The sequence below is a fragment of the Aethalodelphis obliquidens genome, unplaced genomic scaffold (assembly GCF_003676395.1).
Source record: "Aethalodelphis obliquidens isolate GAN/ISIS:26980383/991018 unplaced genomic scaffold, ASM367639v1 scaffold20, whole genome shotgun sequence".
Taxonomy (NCBI): Eukaryota; Metazoa; Chordata; class Mammalia; order Artiodactyla; family Delphinidae; genus Aethalodelphis; species Aethalodelphis obliquidens.
This window is the reverse complement of record NW_020837964.1, coordinates 5066792-5086012: the sequence shown is the minus strand read 5'-3', so window position 1 is coordinate 5086012 and position 19221 is coordinate 5066792. Positions and strand designations below refer to the sequence as shown.

The following is a 19221-nucleotide window of genomic DNA, read 5'->3' as shown; positions in this document are numbered from 1 at the left end:
TCCTAGGTATCTGCCCAAGGGAATGAAAGCATACGTCCACATAAAAACATGTCCATGAATGTTCAGAGCAGCATATTCACAATAGCCAAAAAGTGGAAACAGCCCACATGTTGATCAATGGAAGAATGGTTAGATAAAATGTGGTCCATCCATGCTGTGGAATATTATTCAGCCAGTAAAAGGAACACAGTACCAACACAGGTTACAACAGGGATGAACCTGGAAAACAGTATGCTAATTGAAAGAAGCTAGACACAGAAGACCACATATTGTGTCGTTCCATTTCTATAAAATTTCCAGAATGGTAAATCCATAGAGACAGAAGGTCGGTTGTTGATTGTCAGGGGCTGGGGTGGGGGGTGGGGGGTGGGGGTGAGGAATAGGATGATTGCTTAATGGGTACAGGATTCCTGTTGGAGGTAATGAAAAAGATGACCTCCAGGAGATGCCCCTGTGATTTCATTGGCAAATGTATTCCGTCGGTCCGTTAGCAGCTCCTATAGACCCCTGGAGCAGAGAACTGTAAGAAATCTCAAGGGTCCCACCAGTGGCATTCTTTGGCACTCCCAACACCGGCTAGGACCCACACAAGCTAGAACAGGTCACAATGATCTTTTTAAAGTTCGATCCTAACACTAGGAGGGGGCCTTCGGAGTCATTTCAAGCAGCTGTTCTCACAGCTGCTTGGCCATTCATCAGAACCATCTGGGGGAGTTTTTAGAAATGCAAATGCCTAGGCCCTACCCAAGGAGAATCTCTGAATGTGGGACCTCAGATCATGAGTAGTTTTCAGGTGATTCTAATGTGCAGTCAGCATTAAGAACTCCTGCTTTGCCTGATACCCTACACCTCAGATAAGCAAACTTGGACTCAGAGAAGTTACAGAATTTACCCGTGAGTTAGAGGTAGATCAGAACTTGCCCCATTTCACTGAATTTTCCACACCTGTAAATTTGCAGAATTGCATAAACCAAATTCTAAGTCTTTAGAGCAGACCATGCTATTGTTCCTAAAGAAAAGTCATTCTTCATCCAGATTCAGATGTTTGTGTCGAATGCGTATCCCTGCAGAAAATCTCTTTGCTTCTCAAAATTAAGCTATTTTTCAGTTATCTCATCAAATGTACAAATGTGTTTTGCCTTTTCTTTCATTTTTTTAAAAAGAGAAGCTCAAGCGAAGGAGAGATATTAATGTCAGATGAGATAAAGTTTCCACACCGGGCATGTGGAGAAAAAAGAACGCACGCATATTTGCTCCTTGGTTTTTATTTTTCTCTCACCATCACATGTAATATTTATTTCATCAGTTCCCTAAGGCAGTGATTTTCAAACTTCATTTCAGCAGCAAAACTTTTTTTTTCCAAGCAAAATCTTAGACAAGAACTCTAATGTACAAAACGGATAAAATATATCTAGCAGATTCCTCGGGCAGTTTCAGTCTTTCTTGTTTAGAGGAAAATATGTGGTACATTTGTGGGACTCCTGCACCATCCCTCAAACACTGTTTGTTCCAGGGAACATAGTTTGAGAACCGTTGCCCAGCTGTATTATTTTTCTGGCAGTCTTCAGTGGCTGTGTGTTCTCATTTTGTTTTGAGGACAAAAAGATATGTTTCAGTATTTGAGTCTTTTCTTCCTGAAAACTCACTTTTTAGCTGCAGTATGCATCTGTAATTGGAAAATCCGAGGAGCTTCGGTAGGCGAGGTCACGTGGAGGAAGAATTGCAAAAACAAATTTGGTGGACCATCGGGCCCCCAGCAAGCCAGAACCTGGCTGGGCATCTTCCTCCAAAGTTGGGTACCCAGCACCTCCTCTGTGTCTGCAGCAACCATGGAAACTCCTCCTAGGAAATGAATCAATACGGAAGAGAATGCACTGAGTGGAGAGGGGAGGATAATTCCTGCCGGAGCACGAAGTGAATATTGTTTCCCTCTCTTGCCTGTTGGCTCATCCCCCGGCACCTGTAGAGCTGGGAGGCTGCGTGACACTTGGTCTTTCCTCTCGTTGGAACAGGACCCCAGACGCAGCCCTCCAGGCATGTGGCTCTCCTCCCGGCCCGGGGCTCCCTGGGCTGGGGGGTTGGGGGTCACATCCACTAGATGGCGCGTGCCTCGGCTCTCCTGGACCAAGAACCACACTGCCCGGCATGCCAGCGGCTCTGGAGAGTCCTCCCCCGTCAGGCACATGTTTCTTTGTCATCGAGCTGCTATTCCTTATTATCATTGAACTGTTTCCACCTTCAGCTTTTCTGTTTCCTCACCTGTTCAGTAACATTTAACTGAGAAGACTCTCCTAACCCGTGGAGAAGTCTAATAGGCCAGTCTCTAACTGTCCTTTACCGCGGCTATAGTTTTAGTAAAGCATCCGGCACAAAAGAAAAACACAATAATTGTCAGTAGAAGAAATTAATGTTAGTTGGATCAGGAGAGGACCTTGATTCTGTTCTCTTAAAAAGAGTTTTTAACTTTTAGCGACAAGCAGTGAAATCTTTACAGAGTCAGTGATATGTCTGGGATTTGCTCCGAACAGGACAGGCATGGGGAGAAGTGGGCGTGTAGATGAAGCACATGGGGGCATAAGTTGAAAATCTTTGAAGCCTGATGATGGCACGTGGGGTTCATCACTTCATTCTGTCTGCTTTTATAGCTGTTTGAAAGTTTCCATAGCAAGATGTAAAAGAGAAAAAGAAAAAAGATTTGAGGAAACATCTGTGAAACCCAAGTCTTCATCAAAAGGACCACATTTACGTCCTGAGAGAGACAGACATCCATCCACCACAGCTGTTTTCCCAGGGCTCCATTAGTTGCAAGGAGTAGAAACACAGTCCGAGATCAAGGGTGCTTCCTCATCTGTGTGTCTCTGAGCGCCCCCAAGGTCTCCTGGGTTTTCTTTCAGTGTGTCCCTTCTTTGGCTTCTCTATGCATCTATTCGTTCATGTCCAAATGACAAAAAATGGCCACTCCATTTCTCTTCTACTCAGAAACTTAGGATTTAAGGACCCTTTGCCCTCTGATTATATGGCCTGTATCTCTCTGAGTTCATATGCTTAGAGAAATCATCTGGTCGTTCATGAAGCAGCCAATAGATTGGTGACTTGTGAGTCCAGTGCCACTTCTGGGTCCAGTCAGCTCTGGCAACGAAAGCTGGGATCGTGTGGTACAAATGGCCCTCTAGTAACACTCTTTTCAGCAGGAGCTGGGGAAGGTATCGTTTCCTCAGATGTTTTATGGATACAGGCACCCTGAGCTAAATCTGCTCGGAAACTTTAAGACTCTTCAGAAAAGGAAGACTGCCCTCCACCATTACAATGTTGTCATCTCTGGCGTGTGACGTACAATTTAGTTCACTGTCCTTTTTCTCAGTGAGAATAGAGAAAAACTGGTCATTCTTCTTATCGTGAGACCCTCCAACACATGTACACTGTCATCTTCTCCCCTCGGGTTGTATTCTCTAGACAAAAATGATCCCAAAGTTGAACGTCTAATTATAGCGTTCTCACTTCATGAAAGAGGTGGTGTTGGGCATTTTCGGAAACAGAGACAAGACCCGTCTCACAGTTGATAGGCGCACGCCCCAGGCTGCCTGCGCTTCAGAGGGCGGGGAAGTCTCTATTCACAGTTGCCGGAAATCCCAGCTCTAGCATCTGCTTTACGTCTTCTCTCTGTGAACTGTCTCCCATGGGCGTTGAAAACCAAAGGGCTGACACCACTCTTCATTTTCAAAGAGAAAATGATATTTAGAGAAGAGAGAGTGTTGACTAGATGGGAAATGAGTAAAAGATGCTCACCAATGTCTAGGGCCATTATGGGCTGTTGGGTTCCCGAATGGTCCCCTCCCATCTCGGTATTACTTCGGGGCCTGTCCATGCACATCCTACTGGGACATGGCTAGGGAGGGACTCAGTAGGCACAGTTGTCTTGAGGGCTAGCTGATGAGCAGACCGTGGTTCTCAGCCAAGTAACCTAAGTCCCTTGTGGGGCTCTGCTGTTCATCACTTCTTAGACATAAAGCCTTCTTTAAAATACTGAATAAACTCTATACTTACTAAATTTGTTATTTAAATATTATCTATATTATATTATGTGCATTTTATATATATAATTACATTATATATATATGTATTTGTGTGTGTGTGTGTGTGTGTGTGTGTGATACGCGGGCCTCTCACTGCTGTGGCCTCTCCCATTGCGGAGCACAGGCTCCAGACGCACAGGCCCAGCCGCCATGGCCCACGGGCCCAGCCGCTCCGCGGCATGTGGGACCCTCCCAGACCGGGGCACGAACCCATGTCCCCTGCATCAGCAGGTGGACTCTCAACCACTGCACCACCAGGGAAGCCCCATTTTATATTTTTATATTATACATATTTTAAATATTTTACATTATATTACATATATATAAAGTACACATAAACATTAACTGTAAGATGAATTAAAATGTCCTCCTATGTTTTCTTCTAAAACATTGATTGTTTTACCTTTCACAATTTCTGTATGGTGTGAGGTCGGGAATCCAGATTCTTTGTTTTTTCCACATGGCTAGCCAGTGGCCCCAGCACCATTTATTAAAATGACCATTAGCTGTAAACTAAGTCATGTCCAAACATAGATGCAGCCTGGGATGAATGACAGTGGACAAATGGTAGAAAAGGAATTGTGTGAGCAAAGCATATGAAGGAAATGGGGTGATCAGGAGGGAGTGTGTCAGTCTGCTGAGCTGTAAACCCATGAGGGGAGAGAACAGTGTCCCTCTCATTTACTGCTGGACTTCTTATGCCTGGCAGACCCCCTGCCATGGAATAGACATTTAATGACTATTTATTTAAATGAGGTGTTGCATCTTTCTACCCCAGGATGACTCCTAATCATAGATAGAAGGAAACCAGATATCTGATGCAGCTATCCCTTCTAAATGTGCGTGTGATAAGTTAACATCATTTGTCTTGGTGATAAAGATCAAGACAAGGATATGCAAGCTTGTGAGTGTCAGGAATACACGACTGAAGAGCAAAGAGCTTCTTCCACACCCACCGAGGGAAATAAGCTATCTATACAAGACAACCACAATGGAAGGCAGACTGTGATAAAAACAGAGAGTCACATTCTCCAATTTATTAGTAAGTATTTCATATGATACAGAATGAAATCGATCATCATCACCAGTGCTAACAAATACTGATTCCTTACTCTATGCCAGGATCCTTAAATGTATGATCTTATTTATAGCACTCACAGTTTCTACCCATTAGGCTATCAGCAAGAAATTAGATTTTTCCAACAAGCTGCATCATTTATGTAAATACAGACTCATAAAAGTGCTTGCAAGTTCAGTTTCTGATGATGTCTCCCTCACCCTTTTATCCGCACAAATAGAAACTGAAGTGTGTAAAGCTTTCCGGGACCTTATCTTTTAATTTTTTCAAAGCCAGGGCCCAGATGACTGTATCCCTGCTTTTCAAGTTCAACATCAATTCTCCATGAAACCCCAGGGTTGGCAGCTCATGAACCTGGACTCCAGCGATCAAGCAGGCAGGCTTGCATGTGTCCTGTCCCTTAAAGTCATCAGCTGTCACTTCTGCCCCACCTGTGGCTTTTAGCCTGTTGATCGTTATTTCCATCTTCCAGGTTAACCTTAATGACCAACTCTTTGCTCTGTGAGGAGCAGTGTTCATTCTCAGTGTAAATTAAAATGCAAGTCCCTCTTCCCCTGGTGATGGATAACCTTTGTTTCAAGTCCAAGTAGTCTCTTCCTAAATGTCCATCACAAAATTCACCTCACCTTGGCAAAGAAAAGAAAATGAAATTTTCTGAATTGAGAGGAGAGAGCCAATGAAACTCAATATGTCCCAAGACAGTCGCCCACACTGATGGTGTAAAAACACGTTTTGCATCTCGTATTTGATTTGCTGCACAGTTTAACAGAAAAGTAACTTTATTTTTTCCAATTAAATGAAGTAATGTTACAATCCGTAATTCCTCCTGCTCTAGCATGGTAAATTAATGTCTGTCTATTGTTTTTAAATCACAGAGTGAGCATTGCTATAGAAATATAAAATGGTACTGTTTCATTTTAATCTACTTAATTTTCCATTCTTGAATTACATAATGGGGTTAAACATTGAATAGAATTAATAGAATGAGTATTTAATTAAGCCATAATGAGTTTCTAAATGGATGCTCAAGGAAACTGGCTTTATAGTTTATGCAAGAATCAGATAATGGTCTTAACAAAGACTATAATAATTGTATTGAATGTTTTCGGTATTTAAAGATTTTTTTCTGAATTCTCCCAGGAGTAGATTTAAACATAATCCAGTTCCTTGATTAGACCTCACTTGGCTCTCAAGACAAATTCTAAATGCCTTTCCCTGGCCCACAAGGCTGTGCATAATCTGACGCAACTCTCCTCTGGGGTCCAATAGCAAACAGTTCTCCCCGAGTTCTCCTTTGCTCTCCAGCCACACCCACCTCCCTCTGGTCCACAATTGCCCCGTGCTTCCTTCACCACTGGCCTTTGCACCTGCTGTTCCAGATGCCAGGAAGGCTCTCTCCCCTTTCGTCTCACTGACTCCTCTTCTTTCAGTTCTCAGGGAATTCTTCCCTAATGACCTTCCCTAGACTGGGTCAGGCACCACGCCCTCTCACCACTCCCTTCAAGCTTCAGGCTCTCCAAGGACTATGTTATTTCTTGCCCAACACTTCACATATTTTTATAATTAAACATATGCCATGTCTGTTGTCTTGTTTACTAGTGTATCCCTAGAATTTATTTTTTTATTTTTCTATTTTTTAGAATTTAATACTATATCATGCGTGGTACACAGAAGCCGCTTGACAAGTATTTGTTGGCTGACAGGCTGGAATATGGATGGATGGGCGAATGGGTGGATGGATGGAGGATGGATGGAGGACGGATAAGTGGATGGAAGGATGGATGGATGAATGGAGGATAAATAAATGGATGGATGGGTGATGGATGGTAGGTAAATGTGGCTGTGGACACATTACTACATCTAAGGATATATTAGGGTCGTAACACATGCTGTGAGAATTTCTAAAACATTATCACCTTCCCGTTCCACTTGGACTCATTTGCCCACACACTGAAAAGGTATTCTGCACCAGCCTCTTGGTTGGTGTCATGAAAAGGTGTCATGGGAGAAACTGCACAGGCTTTTCTCACCTATACATGGCCTAAGTATTAATTTTACAAATTCATCGATTCATCCAGAAGATCTTCATGTGTCCAGCACTGTGCTGTGTACTGGGGACCAGGCACCATTAAAAAAACGCATTTTTTAGGGTCAAAGAAAATTTTAATTTTTTTCCTCACATCAGGGGGGAAAAAATGAAATTTTTAAAGCCTATGAAAATCAAGTGTGGTAGGAGGGACCAACAAACGTAACGTACCCAGTGTCTTCGAAAGTCATAAGGCATCCCTGCTAGAGATGTTCTGGAGATCAAGGGAGGTCAACCCATCCCTCCTGCCCTGCACCATGCAAGCAAGTGGCAGAATCAGGCATCCGTCACCATGCCAGTCTCTCTTAGTCTCACTCTTGTATAGCTTCATCCCTTCACATTTCCTCTCAGCCCTCACCTTTGATGCCAGGCCCCATTTCCTATTTTAAGACCATTCATTCACTCAACAAACACCTACTGTGTCCCTTCTATGCACCCAGCATCGTGCAAGGGGTGGAGAGAAAGCCCTGAACAAGACAGACACACCTGGAGCCTCCAGCCTCTTCATCGTGATCTGTTCTTATAGTGTCTTCCTCTCAGCAATGTGACATTCACCTGCCTTGACAAAGTAACTTCTCACCTGTGGACTGGATGTAATGGCATTCATACCTGACTGATGGTTTCCAGCATCCTCTAGTCTTAGCACTCCCAAACCCACTGAATTGTCTGCCTGGTGTCCCAAGGTACAGGTGTCAGAACAGCCACAGGGACAGATTATGAGCTGAGGTGTGCTGTGATCAGTAGGGACAGAGAATCAGTCCTCTGTCTCTGGATCACAGCAGGGGGTGGAGGACCGGCCTAAGCAATGGGACTCTTGAGTGGGCATGAGTAATAGAACTTGTGGAAAGCAGATGTTACTGGAGTCCAGGAGATTTGTATCTGACCTTTGGTTCACTCGAGAACTTTGGACCAACCTCTTCCTTCCTTCTTTCTCTGTGCCTGTTTCTTTATCTGCCACCTGTGGGATTGGATAACACGTGTGTCCCACTCCTGGACGCATGGCAGACAGCAGTAGCTGATCACAGCTCTCCTTCCTGCTGATCCCACATGCACTGCAGGCCCCTCCCTCAGCATGGGACCCAGGCAGCCTTGCAATGCACAAGGGCAGGCTCTCACATCCCTACTTTGGCCCTTCTTGACCTTGAACTCTCATGCTTCTCTGTCCAAACTACGTATTAGAATTATCTGGGCAGGTCAACAAAACACTGAAACCCACGCCTTACCCCAGACCAACTGAATTGGAATAGGGTTATTTTTTAAAAAAAAACAGTGTTTTTAAAAAGCCCTCCAGGAGATTCTAACAGGGCTGGGATCCACCAGTGTAGATTTCAAGCTCAGGAATTCCATAATTTTTGTGATGAGGGGGGAAAGATAGAAGTTAGGCCTAACTTAAACAAGAATCAGAGGAATCAGGTCAAAATAATTGTCTCGTGGAGCTGTTTCTGTGTGACAGTATCCTCCACTTCCCCTCGCTCCAGCTCCGTTCCATCCAGTGCGCATGTTCCAGGAATTTCCCAGCACCGCTTGTAGGGAAGGGAAACGGCTCACCCAGGTTTGCTGAGTTGTGATAGACAGATTAGTTCCTGTCTCCCCCAAGGCATCAAGATTATGGCTTGTGATTAATGATTTGCAAGTGAATTAATCAGCCACCCTTTTGAAACGTCATTTCTCAAATTACTTGTCTTTGAACATAAGGGCTTTCTGACATCATCTTACTGTCTCTAGATTCTCTTTCCTACTAATTGAAATTCCAGGATATTTCTTCTTCTTGTTGTCAGCTTATTGGTATTACTTGTGTATAAAATATTTGCAGATTACTATTCACCAGTAGTGTATCAGAGGTAAGCACCAAAACAATACTTTATGCTTCCAGCTCAAAGCAATGTGCTGATGATGACTCGTGAAATTCTGTCTAAGCTGATTTTTCATTTATTGATTTCTTTTCCACCACACCTACTTGCAACAAATATTTGAGATGTGTCACAACAAAAACACAGGCACAACAAAGCTCCAAACAATTGATTTATACGTTACCTTAGAAAAATGTTTCCTCCCTTTTAAAGTCATGCTAGGTGTGGGCAAGGGGTGGGAGGGATGAAACCGGCTTCCTTCACTAAGGAGGATGCTACAACTGAGCAGAGGCTCTGGAGTCAAACACTGGGGTTCCAATCCCCGTCCCTCCATATATGAGCGATGGCGGTGTGATTATCTGGTTACCTTGTCGTTTAGGGTGGGTGAGGCTGTAATGGGGCGGGGCGGGTGCACAGCCGTTACCACGCAACCGTTACCGCAAGACCTTAAGCACAGGAGGGTTAGCAAGAGACACTTAGTGTGGCAGTTAGAGGTCGCTCGGCCAACGGTCCGCCCGGGGTGGTCCTCCTGGCAAGAGGTAAGAGGTGGATCTCCGTGTGGTAAGAGGTGGATGGGGGCCTTCTCCCTGGGGCCCTCCAGGCCCTCCCCGGCCTCAGGCGGTGGGTGAGCTGGGGGGCCCCAGGACAGGCTGGGGGCTGTGTCCCGCAGAGCTCCAGAGCCCTTGCCATGGCCGCCCACTGGCCGGGCCTGGGCCTTGAGGCCACGGGAACCTCTCTTCCGTCCCCTCCTCCGCTACCTAATGGTGGCGGCAGTCTCCCTGGGTCCCTGGGACCCGGCCTGCTTTGCCCGAACCTTTGGGTGGCCTAAGGTACCTGAGGGCCAGCTGGGTCGTGGGTGCCTGGCTCCCTCAGTGATGACGGCTGGGCAGGGTCTGGGGACCTGGCCCTGAGGGCACTGCCAGCCGGGCCTGGGCATTGATGGGAGGACCCAGCCTGGGTGCTGGACGAACGCTCCCGGGCAGGGTAACTGGCCCCTGCGGGGACCCCCTCCTCTCAGCCAGGGCCTGGACCTCAGAGGGCGAAAGTTGAGCCTTGGGACCTTGCCCTTACTTGTCAGAACAGAGAGTAACATTTGTTTTGGTGGAGGTTTACAGGAACACCGTGACCCGACGGTGACCTGACCTCAGGAACGAAGGATCTGACACCAAGAAGTCTGCAACAGCTAACCATGACCCTCCCTCACCTTTCCTGTGAAAGGGCTTCGCTGAAAGCTTTCAGGGAGTTCAGGGTTTTTAAGGCGTGAGGCATACATCTCCTTGCCTGGCCCTGCAGTAAACCTTTCTCTGCTCCAAACTCTGACGTTTCAGTATTGTTTGGCCCCACTGTGCGTTGGGCATACAGATTTGCATTCAGTAACAAGGCTACAAAAACAAATGCAAACAAAAATGCATAAAGGCTCAAACTCAATACAAGTTTGTTTCTCATTCAACAACAGTTCGGGACGGGCTCCCACCCACCTCCATGTGGTGACTCAGGTACCCAAGCTCATTCCCTCTTGTGGCTCCACCTTCCCCTTGGGTCTCCTGGTTGTCTGCATCCAGGTAGATAGAAGGAAAGGGGCCCAGAGAAGAGGCACAGCTGTTCTCTTAACCCTCCGCCCAGGTGAACCCAGGCCAGCCCCGCAAACATCACTTCTGCCCACATCCTGTAGGAGAGAATTCAGCCTCATGGTCCCGCATAAGGCTGAGAGAACCGGAAGCATAGCATCTTTTGGCACACACAGCTTCGTGATCTTCCTCTGTTAGTCTTTATTATTTAATGAGATGGTGTGGGTAATGTGCCCAATACCAGGCATATGGTCAGAGTGCCATCAGTGGTCTTCACTATGATTTTTTTTTTCCCCAAAATAGTGACAGTAATGGTCTGCTTTGTTTGCAGTTTCAAGCCACAGTCGAGGAAGGAGCCGTGGGAGTTATTGTCAACTTGACAGTTGAAGACAAGGACGATCCTACCACAGGCGCGTGGAGGGCCGCCTACACCATCATCAACGGGAACCCTGGGCAGAGCTTCGAGATCCACACCAACCCGCAAACCAACGAGGGGATGCTCTCCGTCGTCAAAGTAAGGGTGCTTCCGACTGCCCCTCCCTCCTCGCCCGAGCACCCAGGGCCCCAGGTCGAGGATAGACCAGCCGCTGTCTCCTCCTCCTGGAATTAAAATGGGAAAAGTCTTCAGCTTAGGGGTGTGCTTGTACTCTCATGGCTATAAAACCAAGTTGTTCTACAGGTTCTGGAAAACCTAAACTTCCTTGTAACCTTAAAAAAAAAAAAAAAAACCTTAATTTTTAAATGAGATTCTCCATATACTTGATAATGAATTATCAAAGATATGCAAAAATGGGACCTGTGAAGGTTTTCTAAAGACCCATGGTCAGATTGTGCATTATTACAGTTCTTCTTAACCTTTCTTAGTAGAGTCTCAGTTACTGTCAAACACAGCATATAATTACACACACGGGATGCTTCTCCGTGTGAAACCGCCTGTGAGCACTGCTGCCCAGCAAGCTGACCTCTCTCTGCTACAGGGGGACCGAGAAGGAAAGTGACAACAATGTAATGGGAGGGCTCAGAATTGTGGGAAGGAGGGGGGTGGCAGCAGAGCATGTGAGGCTGGTGGTCCCCGTGTCCTGGAGGAAGGGATCTGGGAGGTTCTGGGAGAGCTGCTGCCAGACTAGGACGTCCCTCGGAACACAGCTTCTTTTCTGGTGGGTGCAGCAATTTGCCTGGAAAGCAGGGAGCAGTTGTGTTTATAGTAATCGTATTAGTGGACCGAGCAGGAACGTTGTTACCTACTTCCTGTGTGCCGTTGGCCAAGATGCTTAATTGTTTTCTTTGCCTCGGTTTCCTCATCTGTAAAATGAGGATGATGGTACAACCCACCGCTCCAGGTTGTTGTGAGGAGTTCACAAGCTAATATGTGATTGGCACATGGTGCCTGTGTTCGTTTCCTGGGGCTGCTGTAACAAATGACCACAGACGTGGGAGCTTCAAACAACGCACATTTAGTCTTTTACAGTTCTGGAGGCCGGAAGTCCAAAATCAGTTTCACAGGGCTACAGTCGGTGGGGCTGGTTCCTTCTGGAGGCTCCGGGGGAGAATTGGCTTCCTCGTCTTTTCCAGCTTCTGGAGGTCGCCTGCATGCATTCCTTGGCTCATGGCCCCTTCCTGTATCTTCAAAGCAGCAACCCAGCATCTTATCTCTCTCTGACTTTGACCCTCTGCTCCCATTGTCACACCTACTTTGACTTCCTGCCTCCCTCTTTTTTTTTTTTTTGTGCAGTGTTCTTTAATTTTATTTATTTGTTTATTTATTTATGACTGCATTGGGTATTCGTTGCTGTGCGCGGGCTTTCTCTAGTTGCGGCGAGCGGGGGCAACTCTTCATTGCGGTGCGCAGGCTTCTCATTGCAGTGGCTTCTCTTGTTGCAGAGCATGGGCTCTAGGCACGTAGGCTTCAGTAGTTGTGGCACATGGGCTCAGTAGTTGTGGCTCGCAGGCTCTAGGCATGCGGGCTCAGTAGTTGTGGCGCACGGGCTTAGTTGCTTCGCAGCATGTGGGATCTTCCCAGACCAGGGCTCGAACCCATGTCCCCTGCACTGGCAGGCGGATTCTTAACTACTGTGCCACCAGGGAAGCCCACCTCTCTCCCTCTTTTAAGGACCTTTGTGGTTCCATTGGGCCCACCTGGATAATCCAGAATCTTCTACCCAGCTCAGGGTCCTTAGCTTAATCACATCTGCAAAGTCCCTTTTGCCATGTAAGGTAACACATGTTCCCGGGATTCGAACATGGACATATTGGGGGGTGGGGTCAGTATTCAGCCTAGCCGCAGGGCCATATAAACGTTCACACCAACAAAGTTCCACAACGTCCCTGGGGGCAGAACCTGGAGCCACTGAGAATGGCAGATCTCAGAGAAGTTTCCGGCTTTCTCCAGAGGATGAGGGGTCTAGGTTTCTCCCTGTCCTTTTCAGAACCTCGTCTGAACTGAGCCCCAAACGTCTCCCTGAAAAGAGCAGCCTCTGGGTCTTCCCAATTCTTCTTCCCTTGCCAGGACTCCCAGGAGATCCTGGCACTGCCCTCCTACATTCAGTGCTATAGTTTCAAAGCTGTGAAAGTCGTAAAAAAAATAAAACATAGCCACTGGCTGTTCTCTGAGGCTAGCCCTGTATCTATAGAAGGCATCAGGCAATTTTCCAAACCTGCAGCTGGAAGACAAAGCTTGGGTCAATATACATCCCCGCCATAAACCCTGCAGGAGCACCGTTCTCCCGACCTGTGTTTGCTACAGCTTGAGGAAAATAAAATACAAGCAAAGCTAGACTAGAAAAGAGTGTCCTCCTCTCCCCACATTCCCGCTTTGGCCCACAATGCTGTGAGTCTTAAACATTAGCATTTAGAAGAGTCACCTGGAATGCTAGCTGAAATGCAAGTTCCTGGGCCTGCCCCACACCTGCAGTGTCAGAACAGGAGGGAGAGTTGTCCCAGGAGAGCACAGCCTTGTGGATGAGCACTGCCGTAGGACAAGGAATTTCCACCTGCAGTTCCTGGGGAGGAGGTGCCCACAAAGCCTGGGGCCCTCCCTGGGCCTCCATTTTACTAGCAAGTGGACTCCCTTTGCTTCAGAATTGGGATGGAGGCCTCCCCTCTTTGGCTGCCTGCCACATGAATTTGTATAAAGGGCCTTGAGCTTTCTCTGCTACTCAGTGCGCCTGAGTTCAAGCCCCAGGATAGCCTTCTGGAGGCTGGCCTGACCATGCTCCCTGGGCTCTCCACCTTGCTAGCAACCCAGTGCAGTAGCTAGGAATGCTTTCAGTTGTACGTAACCAAATGCCAGGCTGATAGTGGCTTAAATAGTCAGGAGAATTTCATGGTCTTCATAACTAGATGAAGGTAGGCCAATCCAGGGTTGGCTGGCAGCTCAAGGTGTCCGAGAGCCAGCAGGTGGCACCACAGATGTTTCTGATGTTTTCCTCATGGACATAAAATGGCTGTCAAAGCCCCGGGCATCACGTCTTCCTGCTGCTGTGTTCCAAGGCAGGAAGCAAGGAGGCCGCCAGGCACATGAGCGAGAGTATATGTGCCCTCATGGGCCCCTCTCTTCTCATTAGGGGAAAAAATGTGTTTTCCGTGGGTCCTCCAGACAATTTCCAATGATGTGTCACTGACCGGATGACACGTGCCCACCCTCAGCTGCAAGGAAAGCTGGAAAGTCTGAATCTTTCCTCTGGGGCCTCTGCAATGAGAGGTGGGTGGACATGGCCATGCTGCAGCCCAACCACAAGCAGCTCTGCCCTACCCAGTTAGCAGTCGGCATACGGGAGAACTAGAGGAGGTCTCAGGACTGTGTGGTTTCTGGGGGAGTCCTTCCTCCCTACAGGACCAAATCCTAACAATTCTGCCAAATGAGTAGCCGAGTCCTCTTTAAAACCTTCTAGTCAGGAACACCCTTAGTTGCTGTGTAAACCTATTCCAAACTGTCAAAGAGTTACTCTTTCAGCTGAATATAATCCACCCTGCATTTTACTTCTGTTCTCTCTTTTGTCCTCAGAGGAGAAGGAAGCATTGAGAAAGCAGGCATCCTTGATCCCCAAACCTGTCACAGGCTTACAACTTACTGTCGGGTCACTTCCAAAGCCTCTCTCCTCTGGACAACAAACCCCAGATTCTTTACCCTTCCCATGAGAGCCAGCTTTTCCAGCCTTGAAATCCTCCAGAACAGTGGTCCACACCCTCTTTTGACACTTGATGAAATATTAGTCAAATTGCATCTCTGTAACTTTATTGGAAGTGTTTTCAATTTCCTCCCGTCCCTGACACAGAGACCCGACACCAAACAAATCACGTTAATCAGGTCATATGCCCGAGACAATGGAGGGCTTCTTAATGCAGCATGACCCAGGGCAGGCCTCGGAAGGGGTGGGAGCAGAGACCCACGTTTCATCAGCTCCTGGTAGACTGGCCCTGGGCATCGCCCCACTGGTGTCATTACACCCAGCTTTGTGCAAACGGAATTAAGCACTGCAGAGGTCCTCCTCTCCGGAAAAGGCTGGACTCTCTCTCTCTCTCTCTCTCCTTCCCTCTCTCTGTGCCATACTCACATCTGCATTCCTCAGAAGCCAGCATTCTGCTGAGGCATGTCAGCCTCGAACATACCTGAAGAGGCAAGGCAGGAGGGCAGTGGCTCTTCCAGCTGTTTCTACCCCATATTCCTCTTCCTCATTGTCTTAACAGCCTCTTGTTATTGTATCCGACTCCAGGCCAGCTGCTGTGTGAAACACCCAGCATGCATCATCTCCTCTGATCTTACTACAATCCTTGGTACTAGGACTTTACTGATGAGAAAGCTGAGGCTCCAGGAGATGCAGTGATGTGCCTGTGGTCCAGTAGTTATTCATTAGAGTTCTTATGGCCAGGACCTGATCCCCTCCCCTCTGGCTCTGGGAGCAAATAGCGCTTTCTACTACTAAGCTGCATTGCTTCCTGTTATGAATGAAGTGTCCCAAGGCAGGACAGAGGGCTGAGTCCCCATCAGCATTACTTGTGGAAATACCACCCTGTACCAAAAGCAGTTTATTGTTATCAGCTCAGACTCTCTCATCAGACTCCCTGTATCGCATCTCGGCTCTGTGCCACTTGTTAGCTGTGTGACTTTGACCAAGTTACTTAACCTCTCGGAACCTGTTTCCTCATCTGTAAAAAGGGTCTAAAATCACCTACTATTATGAGGGTAAGGTGAGGATTAGGTGAGATGATGCACACGAGGCCCTCCTAGCACACAGTCGGTGCACAATGAGAGATGGATTATGTCACGAAAAGTAATGAGGGGTTGTGATGCAGATCAAATATTGTATGTATATTTATACATAATATGTAAATATATTATAAGACATGTGTGTGAATGGGGGGAGCTGTGGGTACCCCACTCTTATGGGTTAAATTGTGCCTCCCCCCAAAAAGACATTAAAGTCATAACCCCCAGAACCTGTGAATGTGGGCTTATTTGGAAATAGGACCACTGCAGGTGTAGTGAGTTAAGATGAGGGCATAATAGAGTAGGATGGGCCCCCAATCCAAGATGACTGGTGTCCTTATGAGGAGGCAGCCGTGTGAAGACAGAGACACACAGGGAGAAGGCCAGGTGATGATGGAGACAGGGGTCAGACTCACACGCTGCCAGCCAGGGAACGCCCGAAGCTGGGACAGGCAGGGAGGGCTCCCCTAGAGCTTTCAGAGAGAACGTGGCCCTGCCAACACCTTGATTTTGGACTTCTAGTCTCCAGGACTGTGGGACAGTTCATTTCTTTGTATTAAGCTTTGTATTAAGCCACCTAGTGCTTTGTCACCACAGCCTTAGGAGACAAATGTTAAGATTTCCGTTGCTGTCGGGGCCCTGACCCTCCTCCGCTGCCCCGCCGCGCCACGCTGTCCTGCTGCTGCTCACCCTGCTGGCCTCGCATCTGCTGCCTGTTAAGAGCCCTGCAGAGCTAGGAAGCTCAGTAAAACCCCACCCTGCCGGCATTTGCATCATTGTAGAAAATCCAGTTGGGCTAGATTCAGGATTTCATAGTCGCAGCATGCTGTCCTTAACTTTACTTCCAGGAAGATGGTGTGTTCCTGGGAGCTGGTATAAAAGAAACCCTCGGGCCTCGGGTTGCCTGGCTGGGTCTGCCCGTGCTGGGGTGCGGTCGAGAAGGTTCTCAGGAGAGGTGGACGCTCTGTGTGTCCATCCTGCTCAGGATGCTGCCCGGCAGACTGTCACTAGCCAGCAAACCCAAGGCTCCAGTCCCTTCAGTGTCCTCATTAGGATGAATAACTCCGCTTTCCAAGCATGGCAGCTCCCTGGCCCATGTTTGGAATTTATTCCACTGGGGTTGCAGATTTGGGGCTTGACTTGGGAAGGACAGAGATCTATGTTAGAAAGGAGGATGAAGTGGTACATTATTCTTGTGTTCCAGGGATGAAACCACAATATAACTGGGTAGCTCCTAGGTGCCAACAGCCTGGTATCTGTCAGCTCTTAAAATCTTAATACTGACCCTGTTGGCAGTTTGCTCTAGGTGAAGGCGGGAGGGGCGGTCCTATTACAGCCAGGAAGCACTTCCGCGGTCAGTACTTCCAGTGTGTGTGTGTGTGCGCCTCTGCATATATATATGCATGTGTGTTTGTGCGGGTGCACTTTCACAGGTGTGGAGTGCGGGGCGTGCGTGTTAGCTGTAATTATTATGAGAGAGAATGTAATTTTGCCTAAAGCTCTCCCAACTAAACCTGCCCGATTCCAGATTCTACCCCCTGCACCCAGCTCTTTCCCCAGCTTCGCCATTCTCACCTCTGATGCCACATTCCCAGATCCCTTATGACGTGTGCTGCCATTTCCTTCCTTCTGGTTGAGTGTGAATCACCTCCCTGTACTCACTTTAGTCTCGTCCTCCCAGCAAGAATATCCATTATGTCATGGGTCTGATGAGTTAGCTACTTGTTTTCCCAGGAAACATTAGGAAAATAGCTTGAAATAAGCAGTGTGTCCTTATCTCACCTAAATGTCTCCTCACACACACCCCCATCGACAGGAAATGTCACCATCACTGCATCTCATGGTTTAGAAAGGAAGTGACCGAGTGAATGTCGTCCATGACCTTCTGTAAGGGACAGGGCACCATATTAATAATGTCTACAATGGGGTTTCCTTAATATCCTCTGATTTAGTCTACACAGCAGCAAGGGAGGTGGTTACCATCAGCCCCTTTACAGAATCACCTGGAAAGGGCCTCAGCAGGGTTGCTCATTGGTGGGACAGTCTGCCATATGTGGGACTGTCCCAGGCATGGCCATGTATCTGGCATCACTGTCCCCTGCTCAGAAAATGGCTACAGAGCTGCCGAGTCATGGGGACAAATAAAAATCCCCCCCCCATGTTTTCCAGTGCCCTCAGGTGGGGAAGGGCCATGCAGCTTAACCCCTTGTGTGTCAGCCTCCCGAATCCTCTTCTCTACATGACACCCTACTGGAAGAATTTGCACCCCCTGGAGCCCCCATGAGTGCCGGAGTTGTGAGGTCACAGGCTACCGGTGGGAAGGCTTTTAATGTCAGCGCTGCCAGGGAGTCACCTAAAGAGATCTCACAACAAAGGATCCAGGTGTCTGAGACTCACGTAATTGTTGTAAGTTATTTCTCAATCTGAAAAAAGGAACAACTTCCATACCTAATTTTGTATCTGTATGTTTCATACTCTTTTTCTTAAAGAGTACCCCAAATTGCATCAAGCTTCTTAGCCCACAGAACCTGGATCCACCCCTGAGTGTCCACACGGCTCGGGGACTGTCAGAGGCCTTTGTGCAAAAGCACCTGCCCTTTGTGGCAGACCCGCGTGCTGAGCCCTTCTCTCTGCCTTTCAGCCTCTGGACTATGAGATTTCTGCCTTTCACACCCTGCTGATCAAAGTGGAAAACGAGGACCCGCTGGTGCCCGACGTCTCCTACGGCCCCAGCTCCACAGCAACCGTCCACATCACCGTCCTGGATGTCAATGAGGGTCCGGTTTTCCACCCGGACCCCATGATGGTGACCAAGCAAGAGCACATCTCCGTGGGCAGCGTGCTGTTGACGGTGAATGCCACAGACCCTGATTCCCTGCAGCATCAGACCATCAGGTGAGTGGGCGGCTGGGTAACCTGAGACGGGAGGGAGGCGGGCAGCAATGGCTTTTCTTTTCTGGTTGCAGGGTCTGTGTTGTCAGGGACAAACTACCATTAAATTAAACTTGTTAATGATCTGGGTGAGCAGGAAGTTTGTGTCATAATGAAGAGCTGGCGGCTGGTGGCACCAGGGGACCAGGCTTACTAGGTGCGGATGTTGCCCCTGCACCTGATTCCTGGCAATAGACTAGCCCGGGAGGAGAGTAGCTCCAGGGCTGTGTTCTCAAATGTCCAGAGGGGTCTGCTGGTGCCAAGCACAGTGTGGAAGGGACAGAGAAAGGAGCCGCCACATACGGCCCCTTGCATCTCAGACACCTACTTTATCAGCTGCCACAATGTGATGAGAAACGCTAACTCCATGTACAGTTAAGGGTATTAGGAGTTCAGAGAGGTTCAGTAACTTGCTCAAGACTGCCCAGC

The 19221-nt window shown here is 47.8% G+C and overlaps 1 protein-coding gene across 1 annotated transcript in view; it reads left to right on the top strand.

Annotated features, from left to right (window-relative positions):
• CDH13 (cadherin 13) overlaps positions 1 to 19221 on the top strand; it is a 1012715-nt gene that overhangs the window by 896419 nt on the left and 97075 nt on the right. The window contains exons 9-10 of the mRNA XM_027119160.1: positions 10987 to 11169; positions 18503 to 18756. Coding sequence (XP_026974961.1) covers positions 10987 to 11169; positions 18503 to 18756 — 437 coding nt within the window. The remainder of the gene's footprint in view (positions 1 to 10986; positions 11170 to 18502; positions 18757 to 19221) is intronic.